Genomic DNA, 26,533 nt, shown 5'->3' with positions numbered 1-26,533 from the left:
GTTTCATTTTTCACGGTGTGGCGTCACTAAAAAGCATAATCAGTAACGATGTCTTAAAGCACTTCCAGTACAGTGCAATATATGCCACATCAAGTGAGGAGAGACCACTTATGGCAAAATAGAGAAATGCATTTTACAACAAAAATAACACAAGGGATTCCAGAGTAATGTTTAAAATCAAAATGTACGGAAGAAAAATGTAACATTCGTTTTAAGTTCATTTATCATGCTCGTTCGCTTGACACCAGAGGGTTCAACAATCGAGGCGCTCACTCTTTACGGATTTCCTGTGCGATATGGGCAACATTCAGCCATGCACCTTGTAGGTCAGACCACTTCCAAACCTCTTGGCATTTTCTCAAGTCCCCGTGCTCATCACTGAATATACAAATCGATGGGGACGAGCACGTCAGGCAATAAAGAAAACCTATTAGGTCTCGATTTAAAGCTTTCGTGACTGCAGGGATTCATCTTCTTGGTTCTTTCGGTAAAGTCACGTAGAAGGGAAGTAATAAAATAATAAAAATAAAACATAATAAAACAATTCTCACGACGTTTCGGCCACAACGCAAGCAGCCATCCTGAGGATGCTTGCGTTGTGGCCGAAACGTCGTGAGAATTGTTTTATTATGTTTTATTTTTATTATTTTATTACTTCCCTTCTACGTGACTTTACCGAAAGAACCAAGAAGACCTATTAGGTCGTTTAAACTTCCATTACCCGCCGACAACGGTGACCAACTTTACCAAGAGGGCCACTGAGCTACGCTTGTTCCCTTGGACACCGCTCTCTCGATGGGTTCGTGAAGCACAGGCACTTCTTGCTGTTGTCGTCGTTGTCGTCGTCGCACTCATGCTGGGGGTCGTTTTGTGCATCCCCCCCTCCCCACTTCCCATCAGCGTAAGTGTAGTAACGTCGGTTACGAGGACTCCAGGACATGGGGCGATGCACGTCCAGACTCCCTCCAAGGTGCCTCTGGTCGTGTCTCGCGGAACTACGACCGCAGTGGGTCCACGGTGATGGGGGTGTGGTGGAGGGGGGGGGGGGGGGGCCCGGCGGTGTTCACGGCACTCGCTGGTCACCGCTGTGTCCGCACGAGCGCGCGGTAAACACCCAGGCCGAGCAGCGCGATCATGGCGGCCCCGATGCTGGCGCGAAGCCACACGGACGAGCCCCGCGCCTCGCACTCCCGCCAATGCCTGCGTCACAAACAGGCATCCAGATGTGCACGCCCACAGATTAGCTTATGGGCATGCCCATAGATTAGCTTATGGGCGTGACCTTTTTCCATGACTAGTTGCAAGCAGACCATTGCTGTGCTGGGCCAGAAACCAGGACACAAGGCAGACCATAAAACAGAGTAGCTAATTCTGGCTATATATTTTGCTTACTTTAATCTCGTCTTATCTATCCCTGAGCAGAGCAACATTTTCTGTTAAGAAAATGGCCCGGGGAAGTGGATACCAAAGAGCTACCTATGAGATCTATTCCAAGTGACCTTTGTTAAACAGCTTCGGCTACAACACTTTCCAATCCGTGCTGCCACCAGGTGGAATATAGACAAATTAAGTGCAGAACCAATTTTTTGGAGAATCACGAGTGACTGGGATGCGACTTATTGCTTGCTTCCAAATGTACGGAAACACAAAGACACTGGGGAGGCTTCAGCACAGGAAGGGTCTGATGCTTGACACAAAATGCAGAGCAGGACCTCCACATGGATGGGGCCTAATAGTTAAAGTACCCTTCTAACTGTCCACAGACTCATTATTAGTTAGTCCAACCCTGCACACACACACACACGTGCTCAATAAATTTAGCTGAGCAACAACAGACTGTTATTTCCAATAATATAAAAAATAACTTTAACAAACCTCACAGACATTAAATAAGAAGCGGCAACGCAAGCAAGAAAACAAAGCGGAAAACGGTGGAACATCAAAGTGCAAAGCAGAAAACGTGAAAAACGGTGAAACATTAAAGTGCAAGCACACACAAAAGCTGCAAGCGTCTCATTGATAATGCCTGGCACTCTCTTTAAATGTAAAAATGTGCCTCTTTAGCTGTTTAGACTACCAGGACAACTGTTCTTTGTGAGCATGTTTATGCTAGCATGGATTGAAGAGATAGTAGCACCAACACCACGGTCTTTGTCTATCATAGTTAAACAGGAACAACAATCATAAGCAATGCCCTTTATTTGGCCAGGAAAGCCTCAAGACTCTGGATGTTTGATCAATTTCGTTCATGAATGTTTGGCATACGGGAGGTCACCATACCACCATAATTCGAGGTACTCACGTAAAGCGGAGTCAATCTAAGGCCAACCGAGCAAAGTTCAGGTTGAGAATTATGGCAAGTAATTGAGCCCAGATCACCGAGACCTCTACCACTATCCCACCTCTCTGCACGCACACAGTGGATCCAGTGATTAGTCTGCAGCAGCAGTTAAATGTCAACCCAATTAATTCATTCAGTGATCATCCAACTGACAAACGTGCTCAAGAGACACCAACCCCCCTTGCCGTGCCCTAGACAATGTGGCAGGCGGTGTGATCGGGGGTGGGGGTGTAGGAGAAGAGAAGTGAGGAAATGGGCTGTGGTTGGGGTGAAAGGTGAGGCTTGGGGGGGGGGGGGGAGGGTTGACGAACGGGGGGGGCGAGGGTTACCTTCGAGGGAGTGACACTCCCAAGAAGGCGCTCCCTTCGCCTAGCGCGACAGCGTGCACCTGGTGCGGGGGGCCTCGCCGCTCCCCGCTGGACAGGACTATCACTCCCAGCTCCTCCAGACAATCCCACAACCTTGGCGGCGTGACGGCGCGCACCACACGGCGAGACGACCGGGTCAGCTCGGGCGTTTTAGTTTGGGGAGGGGCGAGGGGCAAGGGGCAAGGTAGGGGGTCAGGGTAGGTACGGGAGAGGCGGTGGCCAAGGGGTGGGTTTGGAAAGGTCCAGCAACCCACAAAGGTGATTCCGATAACACGATAAGCCCGGTCTCTCCCCAAACAGTGGCATGCCTTAATTTAGCCCTCAGTGTTAATCAACGATTTTATTGTAACATGATGGGGGTTTTCATTCATTGAATGTGACATTTGTATTCAAGTCAATTGCAAATTAATATGGTCATCTTGTTGTTGATGGGCCGGGCTGCGTTCAGATCACAGAGCACGGAGACTGGAACCACAGCTCTGTCAACAAGTGTTGTTAATATTTCCAACAACTCTTAAGTAGATTCTGCTGCCTTCTGCTGCCTTATGGCCCTCAGCAACCAGGTCAAAACGTTGTAATCATCGTTGGTATATAATTTTCCTATCAATGCACACGGCCAATTAATTTCAATGAGGTTTTTGCCCGGTGTGTGAAAATAAAATTGGTTGCCCAAGTCCATAGGTTGCCAAGCAACATTAAGCTGGCTCCAGGCAACATGTGGTAAGCTTTACAGGTGGAAAAAAAAGGGTTCATCCACAGATAATGACCAAGCATTGACAGAGAACTCGCCGTGTTCGAGAAAAAAATGCACGACGCTCAACCCTCGTGACAAACCAGAGCTACGTCCATCTATTGATCCGCAGAAGATCTACAGCCACCAGTCTACGGTCCGATAAGAACCAAAATCCTTCCACGCGTAACACCTGCCGCCCGTCGGGTCAGCGACGATGGAGGGCGCGGGGAATGGGGAGGAAAGAACATCCGTTGAGGGTTTCTGCGCGGTTCGCACTTAACGACAGAGCGAAGCGATGTGCAACAGAAAGAGACAGAGAGCAACCCAGAGGAAATGCGCAGAGACGAGTGGCCTGATGACACACGGAGGAGAGGGGACACAAAGGGCAAAGAAAAGAATAAACAGTGGCAGATAGGGGATAGCAACCATGTTTATAAAGTGGTCAAAGTGGAGAAATCTAACAAACATCGGACCAATTTAACACAACTGCAGAGTAACTGTTGCCTGTTTTGTTTCTACCTTTATCTTATTTTGGTTTCCACAAACTTTAAGCATTCATACATAAACACAGATCTATGTGCAGTGACGTAATCATGCACATGAACTCACTTTGTCGTATTGCTCAATGGACACGGAAGATACACCATGAAACGATAATAAAGGTTGTTTAGGTTAGATTGCGTAAATATAAACGTGTCGTTAAATCCGCCACCACCTGACACAGTTAATTAGTAAGTTGTGACATAAACAAAATGTGCCAATTAGTTACTACTTCAGCATACCGGTGTGTTGGAGAGTAAACCCAGAACATTTACATATCGAGTACGACGTTTCGCTGGTGATTACAACAACCAGCTTCATCAGTCGATCAGCCAGAATTGCGAAGAAGCCTTCCTGTTTACACTATTCCACTCCCAGTGTACTCCCAGTGTACTCCAGAATAGGCTTACGTTAAAAAAAAACATGCAGAGTTGGGTGACCACGCTGGAACCATCAAACTCGCTCGATGCAACAAGTTGCATTAGCAATAATTGAGAGCTGGATTTGAAGAACCCAGACTTCAGGTTCGGTCTCAGTGCTCCAATGAGGCCATCGGTCCCCTGAGCAACGTGGTCGACACACTCACTCCACATTTACAGCCGTTTGCACGGCTGAGCGAGAGCGCTCTCGCTTGTGATCACCGTATCCCACGTTCGCCACAGAAGTATTTTTTCACATCCGCGTCCCAGCAACGTCATCACCAATATGGGCAGGCCATTGAATGTTTGGCAGACATAAATGAGGCTCAGTGGAATATCCGAGAGGTTTAGAGTGGGGGGAGGGTGGGGAATGGGTTAACAGAAAAACAATTAAAGTGTTAAAAGTATTATAGAGGCATTATAGAGATCGACTGTCACGTGATTCTTCTTGACTACATTTGAGCAGGAATTTGATAGAGGACACACTACGGAAGCGATGAATGACATCGTCAGATAAACAGAACTCGATAATAATCACAGAGTGTGAGATTAAGAAGAAAATGGGACAAGGATGCTGATGAGAAATTGAGATAAGAGGCAGTGATGAGAAGTTAGGGATGTAACGCTGCACCCCTCCACAATTCTACGAATTGTCACAAATCAGATTCACAATGCAATTCTCAAAAATAACAAATGTTTTCTCTTGCTAAATATGTGAAATATATAGCAGTATAAATATTGTGTGTGCAGTGGTATGAATCTACAGCGCAATAGTAGTATCAATCTAATTCTATAGTTGTGGAAAAACCACAAACATACAGGATGTGAATTGGAAACCATCGATTTTTACGTGGATAATTCAGTACACGTAAAGCGAGCATAACATTCTATTTTAACCAAGGCGACGTTATGTCCCTCCAAGGCATGTAGCAATTCAGCACCTCACTCGCCGATGATACACGAATTGTTAAACTTTGACGGTCACAATTCTATTCAATAACATTTATTTTTAAATCTCACTTGCACCGTCAGTCTCTCTCTGTCGTGTTCATCTTAATAGCCAATAGGTATGGTAGCATGTAACTTGCATATGCATTTCATGCACCACTAAAAATATCGATTCACACAACCTATCGTTCAATACATCTATCGTGACACAAAGATTCGAGTTTAAGGCACTACGGTGGCAAAGATGATAACGACCTCGCCTGGTATACAGATCGTGGGTTCGATCCCGACCCCAACACATGTATATATGGAGTTTGCATGCTTCTCTGGGCCCTCCAGTTTGTCCCTCCTCGTTTATGTAAATGCGTTTAGAATATTTGGCCGCGCTAAATTCCCACGTGATAAGCCACTTCGTTGCGCTATAAAATTGTGGCCAGGTCACTTCTGAAAAAGAGCCATATCGCTCAGTGGGCCTTTCCTGGTAAAATAAAAAGTTTTTGTTGAAATAGTTTAGTTTTAATCGCTCAATTGCGCACACGGCCTAATTACTTCGTGAGGGGCGACCGCGAAGATTTGGTTGGGTGAAGGGGGGGGGCACGAGAAGAAGGAGGGCAGCAGAGTCACGGACGCAGCGGCCGTGCGTGCGCGTGGAGGAGGAGGGAGAGCGAGAGAAGGGCGAGTAGAGCGGGCAGGTGCAGGGAGGACCTGGAGCGCAGGGAGGCGAGGAGGCGGCTTCGGAGGCCTCGCAGCAGGGCTGAGCCCAGCAGGTTTTGACACACGCAGAGTGTACACTTGTTGCAGTTACACAGGCAGTCTAACTGGGAGTGGCTGCAGGAAGACACAACGACAAAACCAAAAGACAAAAATGCACGCGCTCCCACACAGAAAAGAGGAGGAAAAAGTTGTTGGCTTCAGGGAAAATGTCGAAATTCTTGGGCAGCAGTCAAGGTGTTAAACCAAGTGTCGTTCTGATCCAGAACCATGAAAACATGAACACCCAGTTTTAACCAAAGCAAAACAGTAAAAACATTGATAAGGAACGCACGACCGCTTTACGGAATCACAGGAAGTAAGAAAGTAAGTTTAAAAAAAGGCAAGAGACCGTTGATTAACCTTGTGGTGTGTCGGGGCAAATTCGGTTCATCCTGATGCACCGCTGCACTACCCAGGGGTGATGGTGACCCACACCATGTTCAGATACCAAACGGCCACTTGTCTTATGCAGCATGGTCACAACTCAAAACCTGGGTCATCAACACCACATCGCAGTGCTTTCCCCAAACACCACACCACCCATTGACGCACGTTTGAAGACGAAATTCGGAATCGTGATGTCAGATCTGGACTTTTGTTAAATGTTTGATGGAGCTCCACAAACATTCCCGGGTCAGTCAGACGGATTCCTGTGTACAGCTGTCTATCGAGTGGACAACTATTTACTAACTCACTGAAGCCACTATCCCAGCGTTCATTCATATTCTCCGTCTCTCTCTGCTACAACTACGATCACGGCTGCTGTTCGCAAGATTCTCGCTCCGGATTGTATTACTCTGTGTTCACTCCTGGCCGTCTGCTCTCACTTTAACGGTGCAGTTGCTACATTACACGACAGCGATTTTTCTCTCCTCACACAGTACAGTAACTTGTCACCTGTCACCTACTGACTTTACTCGAGTTCCCACTGTTTTCTCACACTCAAATAAGTGAACTAAATAAACACAAGAAGCCCACTGAGCGATGAGCTCTTTTTCAGAGGAGACCTGGCCCCACGTGATAGCTCATCGATGTAGCTTATCAAATGTGGGAATTTATAGTCGCAGCCAAATAATCCAATTGCAATTTTCTCAATGTGGAGAGAAAAACAAGAGGACCTGCAGAAAAATACACGTGACCACGGGGAGAACATGCGAACTCTAAATATACAGGAGTCAGGGTCGGGATCGAACCCACGACCTCCTGCGTACCAGGTGAGGAAGATAACATCTCGCCACCACGTCACCGCCTTTGCATTAAAGGCCTAGGGGCATCGACTTAGAGAATCGTTCAACATTACCAACATAACCAAAACCGTACATAGCGTACGATATTTACCATCTTCAATTCCTTCACAGGAAAAAAAAAGTACCTTTGCAGTTTTGTTTATAACAGGGTTTATCAACACGTTAATGAATTATAAATAAGTATGTTGGAGTGTTGAAACGGGCATGCGTTCTTGTTACAATAAAAACTTAATACAATAAAAACGTAAGTATGTTAGGCTTCTCATGTCTCCCCACTAGTGGACAGTTCACACACTCATGATCAACGTTAATAGCAATGAATAATGTTCACCTAGCAAACGTGATTTTTTTAAAAATAACCACCAAAACACCAGGACCACAGACCCCCGCTGCACCAATTTGTAACGCGCACGGTATTCGCTCGCTCTCGAATTGAGTAAATGACTCAGAGGCACGAGGAGCCACCGAGAGGTAGTGAGCCGGCGCGCCATTTCCTCCCCACCTCCCTACCCCAAAGCTCTGCGACCCTCTACATATTAAGGTGTTATCAGCCAATTAATGAGTGTTTACATGCGGCAAAAAAACTGAAGCACCCGGAGGAAACCCACACAAGTGAGGGGAGTGACACTGTCTCCCGTAGAGAATGGACAGATAATATTAGTCCGCACATTTTCCATACCACATTCTCATGACGCCCACAGTAAGGGAACTTCCCAACATTTGCAAGACCCACCAACCTTCGCTGCCTCACCAGTGCTGTATGTACATATGTTGAACTTCTTTCGCACCCAGCGTGGCCAAACATGCTAATTAAAGTGCTGTCAAGCCACACTTCCACCCTCCAACTCCCCCTCCCCTTTCCCCCCCACAGGGTCACGGTGCCAACAAGCTAGCCAGACGCTACGCACGGATAGATGGCGACCGTGAGCAGCTTGAGGAAGATGTCGCGGCACGGTGTTTCGGCGTCACCGACACCGGGCGTGAAGGGCGCCGGCAGGGGCAGCCGGTGCTTGCGGCAGAACTCGGTGGGGCTCAGCCCGTGCAGCTGCTTGACGGCGCCGAGGTCCGACTTTGTAGCCACCACCACGCACGGCACGCGGCTGTCCAGGAAGTGTTGCTGACCACGGTGGGTGTGTGAGTGCGTGTGGGTGTGTGTGCGTGTGCGTACGGGCAGGTGAGGAAGAAGGCGGTGAGCGTGCGAGCTGAGTCGGAAGGCAAGTGCCAAACAGTAGGAACAGAAAGGTGAATCACTTCATCGGATTTAAATTACATTTTTATGCTCACGATGGCATTCATTAAATGGGGAGCGTTATAAGGAGTGTTTTCGCAGTCTGTATGCTGTACGTTATGGGATCAAGGGATCCCGGTAGCCAAGAGAGGCGCTACATTCACCACAATGTTAACAGATTCCCAAATTGAGCTTAACGGAGACGTTTAAGATGAGCACAGTTTCACTGAACGCATCGTCAAAAGCGTCAGACGAAAGTGGCGTTCTGGTTTACTCATTTAAATTTGGTACATCTGGTATTTGTGCCGTTCTTATAACGCAAGGATATCATAAAGGCGTTAAGTTTCACAGACAAGTATAGTTTGCCAGTAGGGGGGCAATGTGACCGGACATCTGTTAAAAACTGTTTTATAGCTCATAGTTATCCTCCAGCGTTAATAAATATTCTTATTCTGACACGGTTTTTTTGCTACCTAGATAAAGTAATTTTGGAGTAAACTTCCAAATTTGGCAAATTTGTGGACGGTGGCGCCCGCGCACACTAGTCGCCTCTTTGATGAACGTCGCGGGATCTTTTTCTCGTCCACCGCGAAGCAGGTGGCGGTGTATCTAAACTAAACACACCCGCAGTGCATCAACCAGGGGCACAGGCCCGCTAGGCCTCTTAACCACGAAACCTCTGCAACAAGCGGCGAACAGGAAAACACGCTCGGCCACGTCGCTGGCTGACACGGCTCATGCGGTGCGGGCAACCTTGAAGATGCGAGCACAGTACTCGAAGGAGTGGGGGTCGTCCACATTGTAGAGGAGGCAGGCGACATCGCAGCGCACGTCGCCCGATGCCAGGAACTCCGAGTCCGTGTCGATTTCATGCATCTGAGCGATGGCGGCAGGAAGCACGGGACAGAGCACAGGATGACATTGAGACGGGGCGCACAGGCAGATAACTAAAACTAATCTATTGAAACTATTTTTTATTTGCAAGGTAAGGCCCACTGAACTATATAGCTCTTTTCAGAATGCGACCTGACCACAAATGATAGTTCAACTTAGTGGTTTCTCGCGTGTAAATTTATAGCAGCCAAACACTCTAAACGCACATTGATTCTAAAATGTGGAGGGAAAAACTGGAAGACTCGGCAAAAAATCCACGCTTCCAAGGAGACAAATGGGTTCGATAGCGATCTAACCCAAAAAACCTCGATTATTGATGATATTGGTCGCGAAAGCCTACGTATTGATCCAAATATACAGGCGTCAGGGTCGGGAACAAACCCACGACCTCCTGTATACCGGGCGAGGTAGTTAACATCTTGCCACCATGCCGCCCATTCCCCTCTGGTCAGATAGGGGAATGGGCAAACAGGAACAGAGAGGTAGAAAGAGAGATGGCACAGCCAGACAAGGAGACAGACCGTATGAGTAGACAGGAAGATATAGGACCAAGTCAAATATATTTATCTTGTTTTGCTGACCTTGCCAATTGGCTATCGCTTTTACGACACCGAGCAGAAGCAAGTGATGATAAGATATGGTGGCATCAATAGCATTTACTACGGATTTCTTTAAATCGACTTTGGTTTAATTAAAATGCCAAATTTGATAGAAATTGAGTTCGGGTTTGTTGTCAACGTTTCACGGGCAGTTTATGAAAAGCAGAAGATCCCTGGATTTGATCTTCCACAAAGCACATGGTCCACCCTAAATTGCATCCGCACAAACCATGGCAGATGCAGATACCTGATGCACAAAAGGAAGATTAAAAAAACTCTCCAGTCTGCGACTGTGGTCATCTGGAACAGACCAAACAATATCGCAATGCCCGATCCAAAAATACGAAGGAGACATTACAGTGATACACTCCGCTGCTCCTAACGCGGTTATCTCGCTTGACCACCCGAATGTGAAATTGTAGCCATTGCTCTGCATCTACATCAACCACGTGAAAGAAGATGAAAAGCAACCGATGATATCATCACGCCCCATCATTGCGGAAAAATAAGGGGCAGCAGACAGACGACGATTGAAACGAGGCTGAGCGAGTCACACCCACCAGCAGGTACTTGTCGTGTCCGTAGATGGAGAGGGCGTTGATGGCGTACAGCGACCGGTGCTCCTCCCGGATGCGCTTCTGCCTCTGAACGACAAAGGCGGAATTCGCCGACTGGGTTTTTTGCGCACGCTAACGCGGGACATCCAACGGTGATCGTCCTGTGATGTGAGACTGCGGCGCTCGCCTTAGAAAAATGGACATTCTGCCCATTGGGTCAGCACTACCATTGCAGAAGAATGGTGCCCAACGATCCGCTCAGCTGGGCATGGGGATTAAGCTGCTTTTTTTGTTCGATTTTGCTGTACTTCTCCCGTACCTCTGATTTGCATGGTTGGCTATGTACGGTGGTGTGAAAGAAGTTCAACATACATACATACAAGCCCTGCAGCGATTCACACAAACAGCTACACCATGTCACAACTCAGGGTCACGATTAATTTTAAGAATTGATAATTTTTCGTCTCGTGTTTATCATTCTGGTAAAATGTTGTTCGCTACGCTATTCTTAATGGACATATAATTCGCATACATATCAAATAAAGATTCTTTCAGGCACACTTCATTGCACGTATCGCTAGCATAAAAAAAAAAATTCAACCAATAAATGAGTGGATCGTTGCATGCCAAGTGGGGGACTATTATTAGACGAAGAATTCCGCGGTGAAAAAAACGACCAAACTAAATGTTTCCTTTACATTCCTACGACTTAAATCATCGTGAAACGTTTACAAATACTTACGGACAGGTTCTTCCCCAGGAAGGCTTGCAGGAACGCACTCTTTCCAGCTCCTCGCACGCCAAAAACGTTGCACAGGAACGCGTTCCGCTGCGTTTGCTTCTTCGTCAGATCCAGCTTCTTGTCTCGCGTCACTGCAGTGCGAGCGCGACAAGGCGGACGGGTCATCTCGGCGAATTCATAACGCAACCTCCGATCACCCTCGCAGTGGCGGCTTTTGGCTAACAGTCACTGCTCCGATAAGCACGGCTGCCTACGTACGGTGCAAAAAAAAGTTCAACATACATACTCTGCACCGCGCGCTCAGACGTGCTTCTGCGGCCGACTGAAACGCTCTTCCTTCCGATATCAGGAAGCCACTGGAGCTATCCACTTTCAAATGTATATTGAAACCTCATTTCTCGAAAACTGCGTTTGTATTTAGTTTGTTGTCCGTCCCCCCGCGCACCTCCGATTAGCACGGTTGTCTACGTACGGTGCGAAAGAAATTCAACATACGTACATGCGTACATTGTGCTGAGGCCGCCACCACCACCACACACTTCCAACACATCACTGCCTCTAATTTGTCAGGGTCACGCAAGCACAACACAGTCCACACCACCTGACTTCGAAGGTCCTACTTAATGGCCATGATGTTTAAGGGATGAGAGTGCGGCGTGTAGAGTTTAACGTTGTAAGCGCTAAGAGTGTGAGTTGGCGCAGGTGAAGTGTCACCTGTAAGTTAGGGATGTGACGATTTATCGGCTCATCGATTAAAATAGTTTCTTGCGATTTGCAACAAGTTATGTGCGTGAAAAATAATAATTTACACGTGCAAAATATATGTCAATAAGATGCTAATGTTAAGGGAGACGACAAAATTGTACAAACGAGGCAGAAAGATCGAGAAACGTTAAAAAATAAACGATAAAACCGAAACAACCAAGGAACAATTCTTTAACCGAATCGTGACAATTCATCGATAAGTTCCGAGGATGAATGGTCAAGGAAGGGTTAAGGTGTTAACTGTAAATGTTAAGAAAAGTTGATGGATTGTGGTTGACGGTAAAGAGTCGTGTCACCTGTGATTGCCGAGGCCTGGGAGGGCTGGTCGGCGAGGAGCGGGTACCCCAAGTGTCCCAGGTACTCGAGGCATCGGTGCACGTCTAGGTACGCCGTGAGCCTGCACGCGAAACAACGCGATGACGAGGGAAGGAGGACAGAACGAGATAACTCTAATGTCATACCGATCCCACTTTTTCCAGCCCTGCCTCTTAGCCTCGACAAAATCACCACGTTTTGTAATTCTGTTTTCCAATGCATGTAGTTGTGTATTCTAATTAGGCTTTGCTGCTGTCGAAAGTACACAATGAAGCATTCTCTTCTGCTCTAGGTTTACCTGTGGAAATCTGTATTTGATAAGAAACAAGCTGGAAACCTTTGCCTGACATTCTCCGAGGGTAATGAATGTATAATAGTCATTTAAGACATACAAAATTCATGCTAAATGCATCTCTAACGGGGAAATGCATTATCACGCGCGTTGTGGACATTAAATGTGTTTGCAGGTCACACTTGAAGGGTCTTTGTTCAGTAACCTCAAGCGCATGCATCGTAAAGCTGTGCATGATAGGGTGTGGATTTAACTTCTTTGCAGGAAAAAAATCCTTGGTCAAACCACTACTGAATGAAGACCTCTCCATACCGTTCTGGGTTATGGGTGTTTGCGAGACCATGCAATAGTCAGTGCGGGTTGTGTAAAAGGGAGGGGTCGCAGCACTGGCTCAGATAGCACTTGCCACTGATGTTAGTCATAGGCAGCAATCAAACTTGGGCAAACCAGGTTGATATTACAGTGCTTGATACTGCAAAATGACTCCCTCACCATCCTTGTTGTCGTTTTTTTAATGAGATGATCGATCAACGAATTTATTGATTCATTGGCCGACCCCAGGAGGGCCGGGTACTCACGTCCACTGCGCCAGGTATCCCTGCTGGGTGATCCATCCTCGCTCGTTGGTGAGCACCGTGTGATTGACGTCGGGCCCCCAGGGCATGTAGGGAAACACTCCGAACAGCTCCTTCAGCTCCTCCAGGCTCAGCGCCCCGTCGCGGTCCTTTCAACGTACACACCAGGCAGGAAATGAATACAAAAACCATGAAGTTAAACGAGAAAATATTGACAGTTTCCAATCCACTAACAACCTGTCTACCACCAAACGACAGAAAATAATCACTTTTAAAATATCTTTAATTCAACTGTGTGCACGATGCATTTTATCAACTACAGTGGAAATATTGGCCGAGTTGACCGCCACAATCGACAAACTCACAGCACTTGCAACTGCGAGTAAATCACGCTCTCACAGCACAGCCTGCCCCAGCGATGGATATTCAATAGGCACGCACGTATGCAGACTATACGCAGAGGCCACGTGGGAGGCAGGCAGTGGAGTGCCATTCGTACCAGGTCATGCTTTTCAAAGATCCTCTGCAGAAAGTTGTAGGCGTGGTGGTTGAGCTCGGTCGTGCAGTCGGAAGGAACCTTGAGCCTGCGGGAGGTCAAAGAGGACGCCAGACCATACACGATTAAATCACCTTGACGTCAATGTGACATCCATTTTAACGCAACATAACTGCAGTCTTGCCACTATAATGCTATGGCATGGTGCTTGGCCATGCCTTAAAACTGTTTTACTAATTAACAACGCTTGTGTTGGACATCCCAGGACACAAGGCTTTCGTTCATAATTAAATAGTGAGTGGTTAGGGTTTTTCTTGGATTGTGTCTTTAAACGAGGGTTTTTCAACAGGCAGCCCCTAGGCCAGAAGGCACGTGGAGTTGCCTGCTGAGAGTTATGGCACGCCGAACTACAGTATAGAGAAATTAAGATGAGTGAGGCGGAAGCGAGATAAACAGGAAAGAGAGCTGGTAACAAGATGCACTGATTAATGGTCACATGTGCAAACATTACATTACATGACGTCACGTAGCCCACCAGCACATGCCCGTTCTTGTTGCAGCCCACCATAAAATCTGGGTTGAAGACCTCGGCTTAAATATAAACAATTTTCGACGAGATTTCTGCAAAAGCGACTTTCAGCGCCACCCTCACCCGCCCTGCCCCCCCCCTCCCACCCCAGCACCCCGGTGGCAGTGGGCTCAGCAGGCCACTCACGACGGGTAGAGGTACTCATCAGTGAGATCCAGGCCCTCGTCGTAGCCGAAGCGGCGCAACGCCGTCCATGTCGTCTCGTGCCGCCCGCGCTGCACAAACAGCGTGTGCAGGAACAGGAAGCCTGGCGGTGAGCAGCATGCGACACGGAACCGGACACGAGAGGCAGGGAGCGGTGAATATCATTCACGTTCGCAATAACTGCACAAAAACACAACGGTCCCCCCCCCTCTATTTGTAGCTCCGATAAGACTGTTAGGGCAAGTGCTGTTCGAAAGTAAAATTGGTCTCTTGCTTGAATGAGTGCTGGATGGTGCTCATAATCATTGATGATCCTGAGCCAGCGATGAAAGGCATCATTTTTATGGTGGGGAGTAGTGTTTGCATAAGACGATGGTGATGATGACATTGAGGCCCAGTAGACTGGCTGGGATCTGATCTCGTGGTCGAACGACTGGGATCCGTGATGCTCGACCAAATGAGTCATAACATGCTGGTAGCAAACAACTACTAGACATCTGTGAAAAAGAGCTTCATAGCTTATCAGATTCCACCAGGATAAATAAAGATTCCGAATCTGAACTATTACTAAGGTCACTATGGTGCATTAATGAGATCACACCAGCACCGGTTCCATGCTGAATTTAATCATAATGCTGATTAATCACTCATTTATGACTGACTTTACCTCGTGTAAGCCAAAAACTATACGCAGAAACAATTCTACAATCAAGATATTGTGGCCTAAAATCAAACTCAGGTAGTTATTTGGGAGTGCTTATAGACTTTACACACACAGACATAAACACATAAGCAGAGACACACGAACCAAACTGGTACAAGGTGCGGCGTTTTTAACATTTGCTGAATGAGAGCACCAATAAAGGAATGTTATTGTTTAGATGGTGAGGGGTGCGCTGGTGAGCGATTGCTAAGAACAAACGGGGGACGCCTCACCTTCCAAGGTGAGGGCGCCAGCCAGCACGCCGTTGGTCGTGTTCTTCCTCACCACGTTCTTGACGTCCTCCAGCGTATGGGGAGCCAGGGGCGACTTGTAGCAGGTTTTCTGTAAGCGCGTAACGCAGCACAAGTGAAGAGCACAAAGTGAGCCAGGAATCACCGCTTGATTCATATCATCATCAGCCATTATCAATCCACTGCCAGATGAAGGATTACCCAAGTGTACACCATCTCCCATGGTCGAGTGATACAACAATCCACCGAGCACCTACATACCAACTGATTTCGTTGCTCCGTAGCTGCAACTCTGTCATTAGTCTTGACCCCAACGCCATCGTTCCTTCGAGTGACGTCCTACTCCAGCCCACTTTTCTTAACCGGCAAAGGAATGTCTTTAACCTCATTTTTAGAAATTAAGAAACGGCCTTTTAAATGTGCAACTACTAACTGTCATTTAAAGGAGTTCATTTGAAGTGTTGACCTATGTGCTGGACACAGCAATGCCCTCTGACCTGGAAGTAGTTGATCTCCGTGTCATTGAGCAGCCCATCGTTGTCCTGATCCGAGATCCTGAAGATTCGGGTGAGAGCCTTCACACACCCCGGCCTCAGCTGCAGATGCATACACACATCATTCACAAACCATCGCAACTAACAAAACACTTTTAACTTAGTTAACAAACAATTGACCATAGCAACTTAGGGATGGCAAAGCATTGAGGCAGCAAGAGCAGAAGCCAGATTTGTCGCAGTGGTCACAGGCTACAAGGGATAAAAAATAAGAGCATACAAATGAATAGCTGGATGTGTAATGACAGTGCCAATAACACCCAACCAGCACCGCTGAGAGACTGGGTTAGATTTTGATATTTAAACCTGGTTCTCAAGGATAAGGGTTTATGGTCCGTGCCAGATCAGAAATAACTGACCACATTGCAGGCATTGGTTTTAAGAGGTGGGTAAGCTCAAAGAAAACTGTTCACTCTTGAGCTCATATGAAGAAGCAGCAGTGTGGAGACTAAGACAGACTGCTAAAGGATAGCTGATGTCACTTCAGTTTTGCTCAGCAACACCATGTTTGGCCTGACAGTATGTAGGTGGATCTGAACTTGAAATGTCCTTCAATCTGAGCCAAGATTCCAATAGCACAAATGGACTATCATTGGCGAAAGTCTGAAACCACAAATTTAAACGAACCAAAAATGAAATGCAATAAACTTGCCATGGAAAATCAAAGAAGAGGCCCCTATATTGAATTTTCCACAACTGTGCTTTAAAAAGTGAAAAATAATACAAAAAACACCCAGTGTTCACATATTATGCAGGTAACAGGGGAGTGCAATTTGTGTGGGGGTATTTGGTAGCACTGTGAAACAGCAGTTCAGTGGTTTTCGTGCACTCTCCTTTGAACCTGGCAATATGAGACTGATTCCCGGCGATGTCTAACATAATATCTTCACCGATTCTGGGCACCAATTTTTCACCGACCCACACCGACCAGTGCGACGAATTATGGTCAAATAGCTCCCATGTCTGACACGGGGTGAGGAAGCCTTCATCCAGCAGTGAATTGGAAAAGGATTGTGAATGATGAATTATTATATCTCGACTGCAAATGCGCATCTAGTGTTGCAGAGCGTAGATCTGTGGGTGTGGGGAGCTCAGATATTTGAGTGGGCGCGGAACTGGACCTGTTTCTCCTCCGGCGAGTAGAGGGGCCCCGTGGGATGCAGCACCGCCTTCTGAGCATAGTAGAAAACCTCCGAGATGTTGCGCAGCACCCGTGCCGAACACTGCAACACGCGCCAGGCGGTCGGTCGGCTGTCAGTCAACGCATGTGCTCGACTTGACTAGGGCGTCACGATTAAGAGGTGTGACGTATGTGTACGTATGCATGTTGAACTTCCTTCGCACCGTATATAGCCAACTGTGCTAATCGGAGGTGTGAGGAAAGGACAAAAAACTCAACACAAAAAGTAGTTATTTAAAGAAATTAGTTTAACAATTCACCACTTCTTCTTGCAATTCGATGGATAATCGAGCTTTAGAGACGTGATTTTATTTAAATTGAATTTGTTTTTCAACCATGTGGTGACTGGTCAAGCCTTAAGTGCCTGCCAGAGACGTGAAACGATTACATGCAAATTTGACAGATGGGAAAACATTGATTCGTGCACATGCGATTGATGCACGTGTAGTGAGCCACATGACGTCTTATGTTACGTGTACGGATATTATGGCGTCACACGGTGTCGTGACGTCTTAACGTTCAAACATGTAACTACTAACATCACGCCTACAACTCGCCCATCTCTAGATCGTGTTTGCTTTTCTTTCATCTCATTAATCTGTATCTAAAAGCCTTCCCAGTTCACATCTGGCCCACAGACCACCAGCTGAAGAGCCCAGGTAAAGGATGGCGGTCCGTACCTCCACACATGCTTCAATGTCGGAGTACTGGTTCATGATGGGAAGAATGGCCTCCATTGAGCTCTGCTCCACCAAGTCCGTCTTGTTTCCCACGAGGATTACGGGTATCCTGCATGCACGTGGCACCCTCATCATACCTCCACATAAAAACCTTCTACCAATGTATCATCACAAACCAACATATGCACACCAACACACATCCATAACACTGACCTCCTACCAACATTTAAACATTACCAACACTTGGCACCACCAAAACAGAAACACCATCACAAACCACCCACTGACGCATGACCTGTAGCACGAACCTCCGACTGTGTTAACAGGACCCAGCAATACGAAAAACTCCCATCAACACGAGACATACCTCACATGAGCAGTCTACAAAAAGCAAAACATTGGTCAGTTACTAAAATTGCAAGTTTAAAAAAATATCAACAAAAGTAAAAAAAAATCCACTTCACCGAGAATGATGCTGCACTCATCTACAAATTTACAGTCCTGAGCCAGTGGTGGAAATTCCTTATTCCTTTTCCAAGGACCAGTTTATCCATAGCACGAATTCTGTTGACTTCCCTACAAATTGGTAATTATCTTAGCGGCCTGCTTGGGATGATTTGAACTCGGAACCTATCGATTGCAAATCGCCCCGATCTCACGTTGCGCCCTCAAAGTGGATAGCAAGGTGATTAAATCTGTTATAAAATAAAGGCTCAACGAAGAGTCAATAAAGATGTGGCCCTAATGCAGTGGTGGGTACCTTCCATCTTTGCCGACGGTTTCGATTATCAGCGGCACCCACTTGCTCGTGATCTGCAACACAGATATTTTCAGTAGTCTTGTGGAAGAAACCAAGGTCTGCAGATTCCCCACAGAGTCTGAATCGCAACTATTTTTGTCGTTGATGCGCACAACACACAACAGACAAATAGCTGCATACCTATCCATGGAATATAAATAACACAATAAAGTGTTTAGTTTAAATATAAACGTTGCCTCGATTCAAAATAAACGTCCACATCACCCAACTACTTATGAAGTCACTTGAGTCAGGCATCTTTCCACTCTCGAGGCAGCTCAAGTTTCTTTAACTTTACCATTGCAAACACTAATTTTAGATGCATAACAGTGCAATGATTATACGGTTGCCGTAGACAAATATAACCTTACTCTGTTGGGGACAAAGAAATTGGTTGTGAGTGAACCATCGTTATTTATTGATAACAGATCACTTTGTTCCTCCAACCACCATAAACCAAACACAAAACCACGGGGGGACAGATCTTTCTCATTTGCAGCACCACACCTCTTGAAGAACCTCCCTGAAGCAATATGCACACTCGACTCCATCACTACATTCAAGTTACAACTCAACAACGCGTCTCTTTGCACTTGCATACAACAACTAACTCACAGCCACAACTTGCTTTTATTTTTAAATTTTAAAGAACTATACATAGTAGGTAAATATGCATGTATTTTTCTCATTGTTTAGAATTTTCTAATTTTACGTTGAGTATTCACATGATGGAGCTTTCAGTGGACGATTTGTGCCAGAAAGGCAAGCAAACATGTTCACGGATTTTGCAGCTCATGGCTAAATGGTAAGGGTAACAGGCGTACATCTCGTTGAAGCACAGTTTAACCAAGTTAATAATAATAATACATCAATATTATTAGCACAATTTCCACAGCTGGCATTTACCTTCTCAATGGAATCCTGGTCGTCCACTGCATAGACCACGCACACCACGTGAGCCTAGAAGCGGAGAGAGGCAATCAACTCAATTCATACTCTTTGGTTCTTTCGGTAAAGTCACGTAGGTAGAAAAATAAAATAAAATACCTACGTGACTTTACCGAAAGAGCCAAAAAGAGTATGGATTCCTGCAGTCACGAACGCTTCAAATCAAGATTCAACTCAATTCAGTTGCTAAAAATAAACCTGTGCCAAAGGCAGATGAGGAGCGAGCACTTCCATATTTACGGTCTGCATTGCTAGAATGTTATTTCACCCAGCGGTTCAATATCATGTTTAAAAAGAAGCACTTTGCCAATGTTTTATTTAATCTTGGGAAAAGGCCACAGCTTGGTGGGATTAATGCAGCAGTAAGTTGGAGTCTAATCTGCCTAAATAAAGTACTTAATGCGATTTGCTCATTAAACAGCAACAACATTTTTAGCAGCAGGCTCACAAACGTAAAAAATGTTTTAACCCTCGAAATGTATGTGATAAAAGCAACAATTGACTTTTTTTTTTTTACAAATCCCACTAGGACATGCTAATATAGATGACACAGAAGCCAAGGGGTTAGTTATTTCTTTGTGTTTTACTAAAGAAACCCCCTTGACCAGATTATATTTAACCAAAAATTTGCTGAAATAGAAAAAAAGGAACTGTGACAAAAAAAATCCTGTTCTGCTGCCTATGGGTACAATTGTCAGCACTTTACGGTGTACAACTTAGCGAGGTCTCTGTGACCCCCCGGTGTGCACGATGTAATTCAGTACAGTTTTTGGCCACACCCCGTTTAATAAATGCACTGCCCGCCCGTTCCAAGTTAACGTGTGGGAGTGCGACATTGAACAAATATTTATAGAAAGTAATAGAAATGTGTCAGGAAACATGGGAACAGCTTGATGGCTACTCAATGACTTTGCAGCAGGAGGACACATTTCATTTGTGAGCTTATTTCCCAGGTCTAGAAGACAAGTGTGTCAGCCAATGTGCACGTATATATTGAATCTGGCTTTATACAGGTTTCCCTTGCAAGTTAAAAAAAATACACTCACCCGGAGAATCTCCTCCTGTAGTTCTTCATCGGTCTGTTCGATGTCTGTAAAGAGTAAGCGTCAAACGCGTGTCAATTTGTGGCCAACACCATTTTACTAATTGACGCTATCATCAATCTGCACAATAAACATTGATTCTGTTTCAAGGTTACAGTACATGCTCTCCCTCTCTCACACTCGCATACTCCCTCTCTGCCTGTCACATCATTTTCCACCGTTTCCTATTCCATTCTTTCCTCATATTTCACCATCTTCCACTTTTCCTTTCCAGCCTTCTCATCTTCCGTCCCTCAGCCTTTTTCTCTTTGCTGTGTGCAAAACGTTCCGTCGATTCACTACGTCATACCCGAGTAGTCCACAATGTGCGTAGGGACCTTTTCCGGCGTGACGTCTGCTGGTATGGTGATCTCCTCCGCTCGATGAGGCACCTGCGCAACACGTGATCACGTACGACACACAGCACCAGCCAGGGCATAATTTCCAGCTGAATATTTTCGGGGTCGTGGGTAAACTGAGTAGGCATGTGAAACATTTTCTGGATCGCTGGTAAAGTCGAGTAGGCACGGGACTAGTAGCCACAGCCATAGCAAGATGGAAACTGGATATGGTGTGTTGGGTGTAGAAATATATTCTGGCTCACCAACCCAGACAGACCGAACTCGAAATTAAGCCTTGATACTGACCCACCTCTCGGTGCGTACTCATGGCAACCAATATTCACATACTGCACAAAGGACTGTCTCAATACTTAAGAGAGCATTATATGGCAATCATCTCCATTGGCCGTCCTGAGCCAGTGTTGGCAATTCCACATTCTATGGTCTAAATTAGTCTCTCCACAGGAATATAGTTAAAGTCATGATTACATATGACTAGTCACTAAGATACATATTTTATCATAATTAATAAACGAGCACATTAGAATTTCTACGGTTTTCACTTATTGCACAAGATAAAGTAGACTTTGTCAACACTAAAGTAGCCAATATAATAGATCCTGGACAGAGGTCTGTACTGAATGGGTCAATTCAGCCACACAGTGTGTGCTTGGAAATTTGCAACTCATTAACCGAAGACTGCATTCTACAACTAGAGAAAATCTGCATACTCTTTTTGAAATAAACATTTTAACCGATAACTAATTTACAAACTATTTCACCTCTCCAAATGATTCACACTAAATATCAGTGCACTGTTAAAACATGATAATAGGGTTTTCCCCTTTCTGGCAATAAAACAGGTGTTAAGATGTTAAAACACCAAACTGAAACCTTTGCAAGGAATCATGTCTGCATTAACCACATATACTTGTGGTGAACATGCAAACAAAAACACATGTTCTGACAGTATATGCATTGTCTTTGAAACTGATTGATCCACACCAGACAGCTTTCTTTAGAGCCTAGACCAGAGGACGTTCATAGATCAGGTCGTTCGTAAATTGCTCATCCATTATTTTCCTTGGAGTAGCATTGTCGTAAAAAATTCCACAAAATACAGCACAGATGCATCGTAACCCAATAAATCCGATTAAAGTACCAACTACTGTACATTGTGCAGTACATAATAAACTCCTAAGCATAACGACATGCAAAAAATGTGTACCCATGTTTAACAAAGACTTCGTAGTTGGTTGATTCACCCTAGCGGCAGTAACATGAGTAATGTTACGTAACAGGAGACATATAAATAGTTTAAGTTTTATCACGTGAACTACAACAACAAGTTTTATCTTATGACCTTGAACAAAGCACTGTGCGAGCTTAAGCGGTGGCAATTAAACCCCACCCATCAATTGAGGTCTCACCTCTTCTGGGAACTCCTCGCTGACAAGGGTCATAATCAAGGAGGTCTTCCCCACCTTGGCTGGGGCATCGGTGCACAGGGGTCGGTTTTGACGAGGCGTTCATAGGGAATCGGAAAGGTGACAGAAAACAGAAATAAAAACCACGGAACTGACAACAATAACTTTGTACAGTACCACCAGAACATAAGATAACGGTGATCAAACTCACATTGACGCCTGGAATATACTGCAATGGCCTTTGGCTAGAAGAGAGGGGGGTGGTCATCCTTTAGATGAATGCAGGAGTTCAGAGGCTAAAGTCTCACTAAAGGCTTGGAGGCGGCAAGATCTGGCGTAAGAGAAAACAATTCTTGAATTTAAATTTATGGTGAAGCTTTGAGATAGTCCGAATTCCTCCCACATGCCAAACACATGTTGTGAAATTGTTCAACCGTCCCAATGCAGGTCCCATCTGAAAAATAGTCTTGAGACTCGGGGTTTGCTGGTCAAACAAATGGCATTTTTCATACTGTAATAACGTGTTTCACCTGTCATCACATGAAGGTTCACGATGCTGTGACGTAATTCAAAAGAGCAAGTAATTGTATGGCAACATCACCATCCAAATTTAGATCTTAACTGCAAAGCTGTCTCCCTGTGGGCGACTGCAATATCACCGTAAAGAGAAGTCTGCATATCGAACAGTGTGACATTATCCGGCTCAAGTTTGTTTGAAATACTGTACATACAATGAAACACGACCGGAGATAGTACAGCGGACATCGCATGGACAGCCCAAAGTGCACGTGTGTCATCGTTCGTGTCGACCCTGGTACGACAAGAGTGATCCCAGCTCTGTACAACACTCTCAGTCATTCAAGGCACCAGCATTATCAATCAATTAACCATCACTCAACATCGCCGCTCCTCAATGGGAAGCAGGGCTTTCAGCCTTGTTGGTTCACCACTCTAAACACGCACATGAACAAGCACAAGCCCCTCTTTGGTAATCTACAAGGGCCTCCCCACCTCTGCAGGTTGTGGGGGTTGTTGAGCCATACTTCACCGTGCTGGTCAATATGGGTTGGTGAAGGACGAGGATAAATAGATGTGGGAGCAGAGAAGGTCGGTAAAACTAAAGATGTTGCTGCACTATTCTCTGCTGTCCTCATTCAGCTCCGCAGCAAACAACAACCCGTGTTACACGTTGGGTTGGTCGGCCCAACCAAGCACGGTTTAAGGTCTCGATTCTACTTAGTTTCTGGGAACGGAAGGGATCTGGTGTATCCTGGATGATTTGTCATAACTCTGTACATATTATAGGCTGGTTCAAAAAGCCAGGCTGATCAACAGCCTCATCCAATTAATCACTTCTCAATACCACTATTCAACACGAAGCTGGGATTACTGAACTAGTAAATGACGATTTGCCTGACAAATTCATCATCCAACGTGATATTTTTTTACTAAAAAGAATCTGGATTAAACCTTCACCTCCAACCTGAACGATCACCCAACATCACCATGTAACGAGACGATTAGGAATCCACATTCTGGCGAAAATAAATAAAATTTCATCACTCTTCAAAATGCAGATTAGACATCTAAGCAACACAACGTATAGCATTCGTCAGCTTAGGACTAACCTTCACCACACCTCAACAAATAAACTGAGATCATTGAACTGCTTGTCATAACTCACAACTTTAACTCATCTTCAACCTAACCGTCAAACATCTTGACAACTCCTCAACAAGATATCCACCAATAATAGCCTCTCCTCACAATGGGATAACCGCAAACCTGTCAAAAACCCATTATCAGTGCCCTCAACTCATTACAGACCAATTCAGACATTATTGCCCTTATAAATCTCAACGTTCATCCTAAAAAGTCCCATCACAAGGGGGAAACACAAATAGACAAAAACTAAACATTTCCCTATTGAAACGGATGTACGCCGTATGGACCTGAAAACTAAATTTACCTGTACAAGAATACGGGATAAACTGTATGGATTGTACAGGTATGTAACTGTGAATCTACCTATCATCTCATCACACATCTTCACCACTCCCCAACAAGAAACGGTGATGATTACGAAATCCCCAATTTAACCTCGTCAATAATCGCTCAAGAGTGGTGGTGGTAACGATGTAGGCACGTTGACCTTCTTTCGCACCGTACTGATCGTAGGAAGGACAAACAACAATGATTCCACATTCAAACTCGTCAACATCTTCACCCATCACTCTTTGGGGACTTGGCGTCATTTAGGAAGCCACCTTCGACCTCCTCAATGCATCAATGTCACACCGCCGCTCCGTCCATACAACTCTCCATCACAAAAAAACGCCGCTCTCGGCTTTCTAACCTCATAACTCAACAAACGAGTGGGGCATTAAGGACGAGGACTTGTAAAAAATTACCTTGATAGACGCAGTACATATGTTCGTTTTAAAACACTCAACCAAACGCAGAGGTCAGACGACACTGACATAACAAACACAAAAAGGCCCCATCGACCACTCTGGCCAACATTTCATGAACTCACGTTCTCCCAGCAGCAGGATCCTCACGTCTTTCCTCACGCCCATGTTCAACGTAGATTCCGTGGAATTCTCCCAAAACCAACCCCCTCCTCCTCAGCCCCAACCTCCTCAGCCCCACCGCCAATCCTTTCAACAGAAATCAGACTGCGATGTGCTTCAAGAACGCCAACTTCACGGACCCAAGGTCGAGCCGCTAGGCCCAGGCGTCGGGCACACCGCGCCTCGCCTAGAAGCTCGGCCGCCCTGGGGCGCGCCTATCCCGGCAGGCGGCGGCGGCGGCGGCGGCGGCGGCGGCAGCCGCTTTTCCCACCACGGCGGTGGCTTCAAAGATTTGTTGGTAAAAAAAATGTTTTAAATATATACGGCGGAGGCTGAAGGACAATTCAAGAATAGTGCGACTGTGGCGACATCGCGGTTGAGAATATTCTCGTTTCGCCAGATTGCCGCCGTTCAAGGGCTCGGGATTGCCGGTGGTGAGCGAGCGGGCGGGCAAGAAGGGCGTCCCACTAGGGGCGCTGGCGGGCATGTGGCGCACGTGGTGGTGGTGGTGGCGCACGTGGTGGTGGTGGTGGTGGCGTACGTGGTGGTGGTGGTGGCGCACGTGGTGGTGGTGGTGGCGCACGTGGTGGTGGTGGTGGCGCACGTGGTGGTGGTGGTGGCGCACGTGGTGGTGGTGGTGGCGCACGTGGTGGTGGTGGTGGCGCACGTGGTGGTGGTGGTGGCGCACGTGGTGGTGGTGGTGGCGCACGTGGTGGTGGTGGTGGTGGCGCACGTGGTGGTGGTGGTGGTGGCGCACGTGGTGGTGGTGGTGGCGCACGTGGTGGTGGTGGTGGCGCACGTGGTGGTGGTGGTGGCGCACGTGGTGGTGGTGGTGGTGGTGGCGCACGTGGTGGTGGTGGCGCACGTGGTGGTGGTGGTGGCGCACGTGGTGGTGGTGGTGGCGCACGTGGTGGTGGTGGTGGCGCACGTGGTGGTGGTGGTGGTGGCGCACGTGGTGGTGGTGGTGGTGGCGCACGTGGTGGTGGTGGTGGCGCACGTGGTGGTGGTGGTGGTGGCGCACGTGGTGGTGGTGGCGCACGTGGTGGTGGTGGCGCACGTGGTGGTGGTGGCGCACGTGGTGGTGGCGCACGTGGTGGTGGTGGCGCACGTGGTGGTGGTGGCGCACGTGGTGGTGGTGGCGCACGTGGTGGTGGTGGCGCACGTGGTGGTGGTGGCGCACGTGGTGGTGGTGACGCACGTGGTGGTGGTGACGCACGTGGTGGTGGTGGTGGTGGCGCACGTGGTGGTGGTGGCGCACGTGGTGGTGGTGATGGTGGTGGCGCACGTGGTGGTGGTGGTGGCGCACGTGGTGGTGGTGGTGGCGCACGTGGTGGTGGTGGTGGTGGCGCACGTGGTGGTGGTGGCGCACGTGGTGGTGGTGGTGGCGCACGTGGTGGTGGTGGTGGCGCACGTGGTGGTGGTGGCGCACGTGGTGGTGGTGGTGGCGCAC

General features: G+C 46.8%; 1 protein-coding gene across 4 annotated transcripts; it reads right to left on the bottom strand.

The window, feature by feature from the left end:
• Positions 1 to 701: 701 nt before the first annotated feature.
• LOC144719103 (mitochondrial Rho GTPase 1-like) lies at positions 702 to 25,321 on the bottom strand. Of its 4 annotated transcripts, XM_078594940.1 has the most exons (21): positions 25,047 to 25,321; positions 22,514 to 22,572; positions 21,053 to 21,134; positions 20,707 to 20,750; positions 19,619 to 19,672; positions 18,674 to 18,726; positions 17,914 to 18,022; positions 17,175 to 17,276; positions 15,997 to 16,095; positions 15,482 to 15,590; positions 14,528 to 14,648; positions 13,816 to 13,900; positions 13,320 to 13,465; positions 12,431 to 12,531; positions 11,370 to 11,500; positions 10,631 to 10,714; positions 9,331 to 9,453; positions 8,258 to 8,466; positions 6,055 to 6,177; positions 2,671 to 2,802; positions 702 to 1,200 (listed from the first exon to the last, which is right to left on the bottom strand). In XM_078594940.1, the coding sequence occupies exons 1-21, from the start codon at positions 25,087 to 25,089 to the stop codon at positions 1,080 to 1,082; spliced, it is 2,130 nt and encodes a 709-aa protein (XP_078451066.1). In that variant the 5' UTR covers positions 25,090 to 25,321; the 3' UTR covers positions 702 to 1,079. The 4 variants fall into 4 exon arrangements, with proteins under 4 accessions (XP_078451066.1, XP_078451063.1, XP_078451064.1 ...); XM_078594937.1 differs by lacking the exon at positions 2,671 to 2,802; XM_078594938.1 differs by lacking the exon at positions 2,671 to 2,802 and having other exon boundaries at positions 22,514 to 22,567.
• Between the last annotated feature and the right edge of the window lie 1,212 nt (positions 25,322 to 26,533).

The sequence above is a fragment of the Lampetra planeri genome, chromosome 5 (genome assembly GCF_965212315.1).
Source record: "Lampetra planeri chromosome 5, kcLamPlan1.2.h2, whole genome shotgun sequence".
Classification (NCBI taxonomy): domain Eukaryota; kingdom Metazoa; phylum Chordata; class Hyperoartia; order Petromyzontiformes; family Petromyzontidae; genus Lampetra; species Lampetra planeri.
This window is presented reverse-complemented; position numbering and strand designations above follow the sequence as displayed.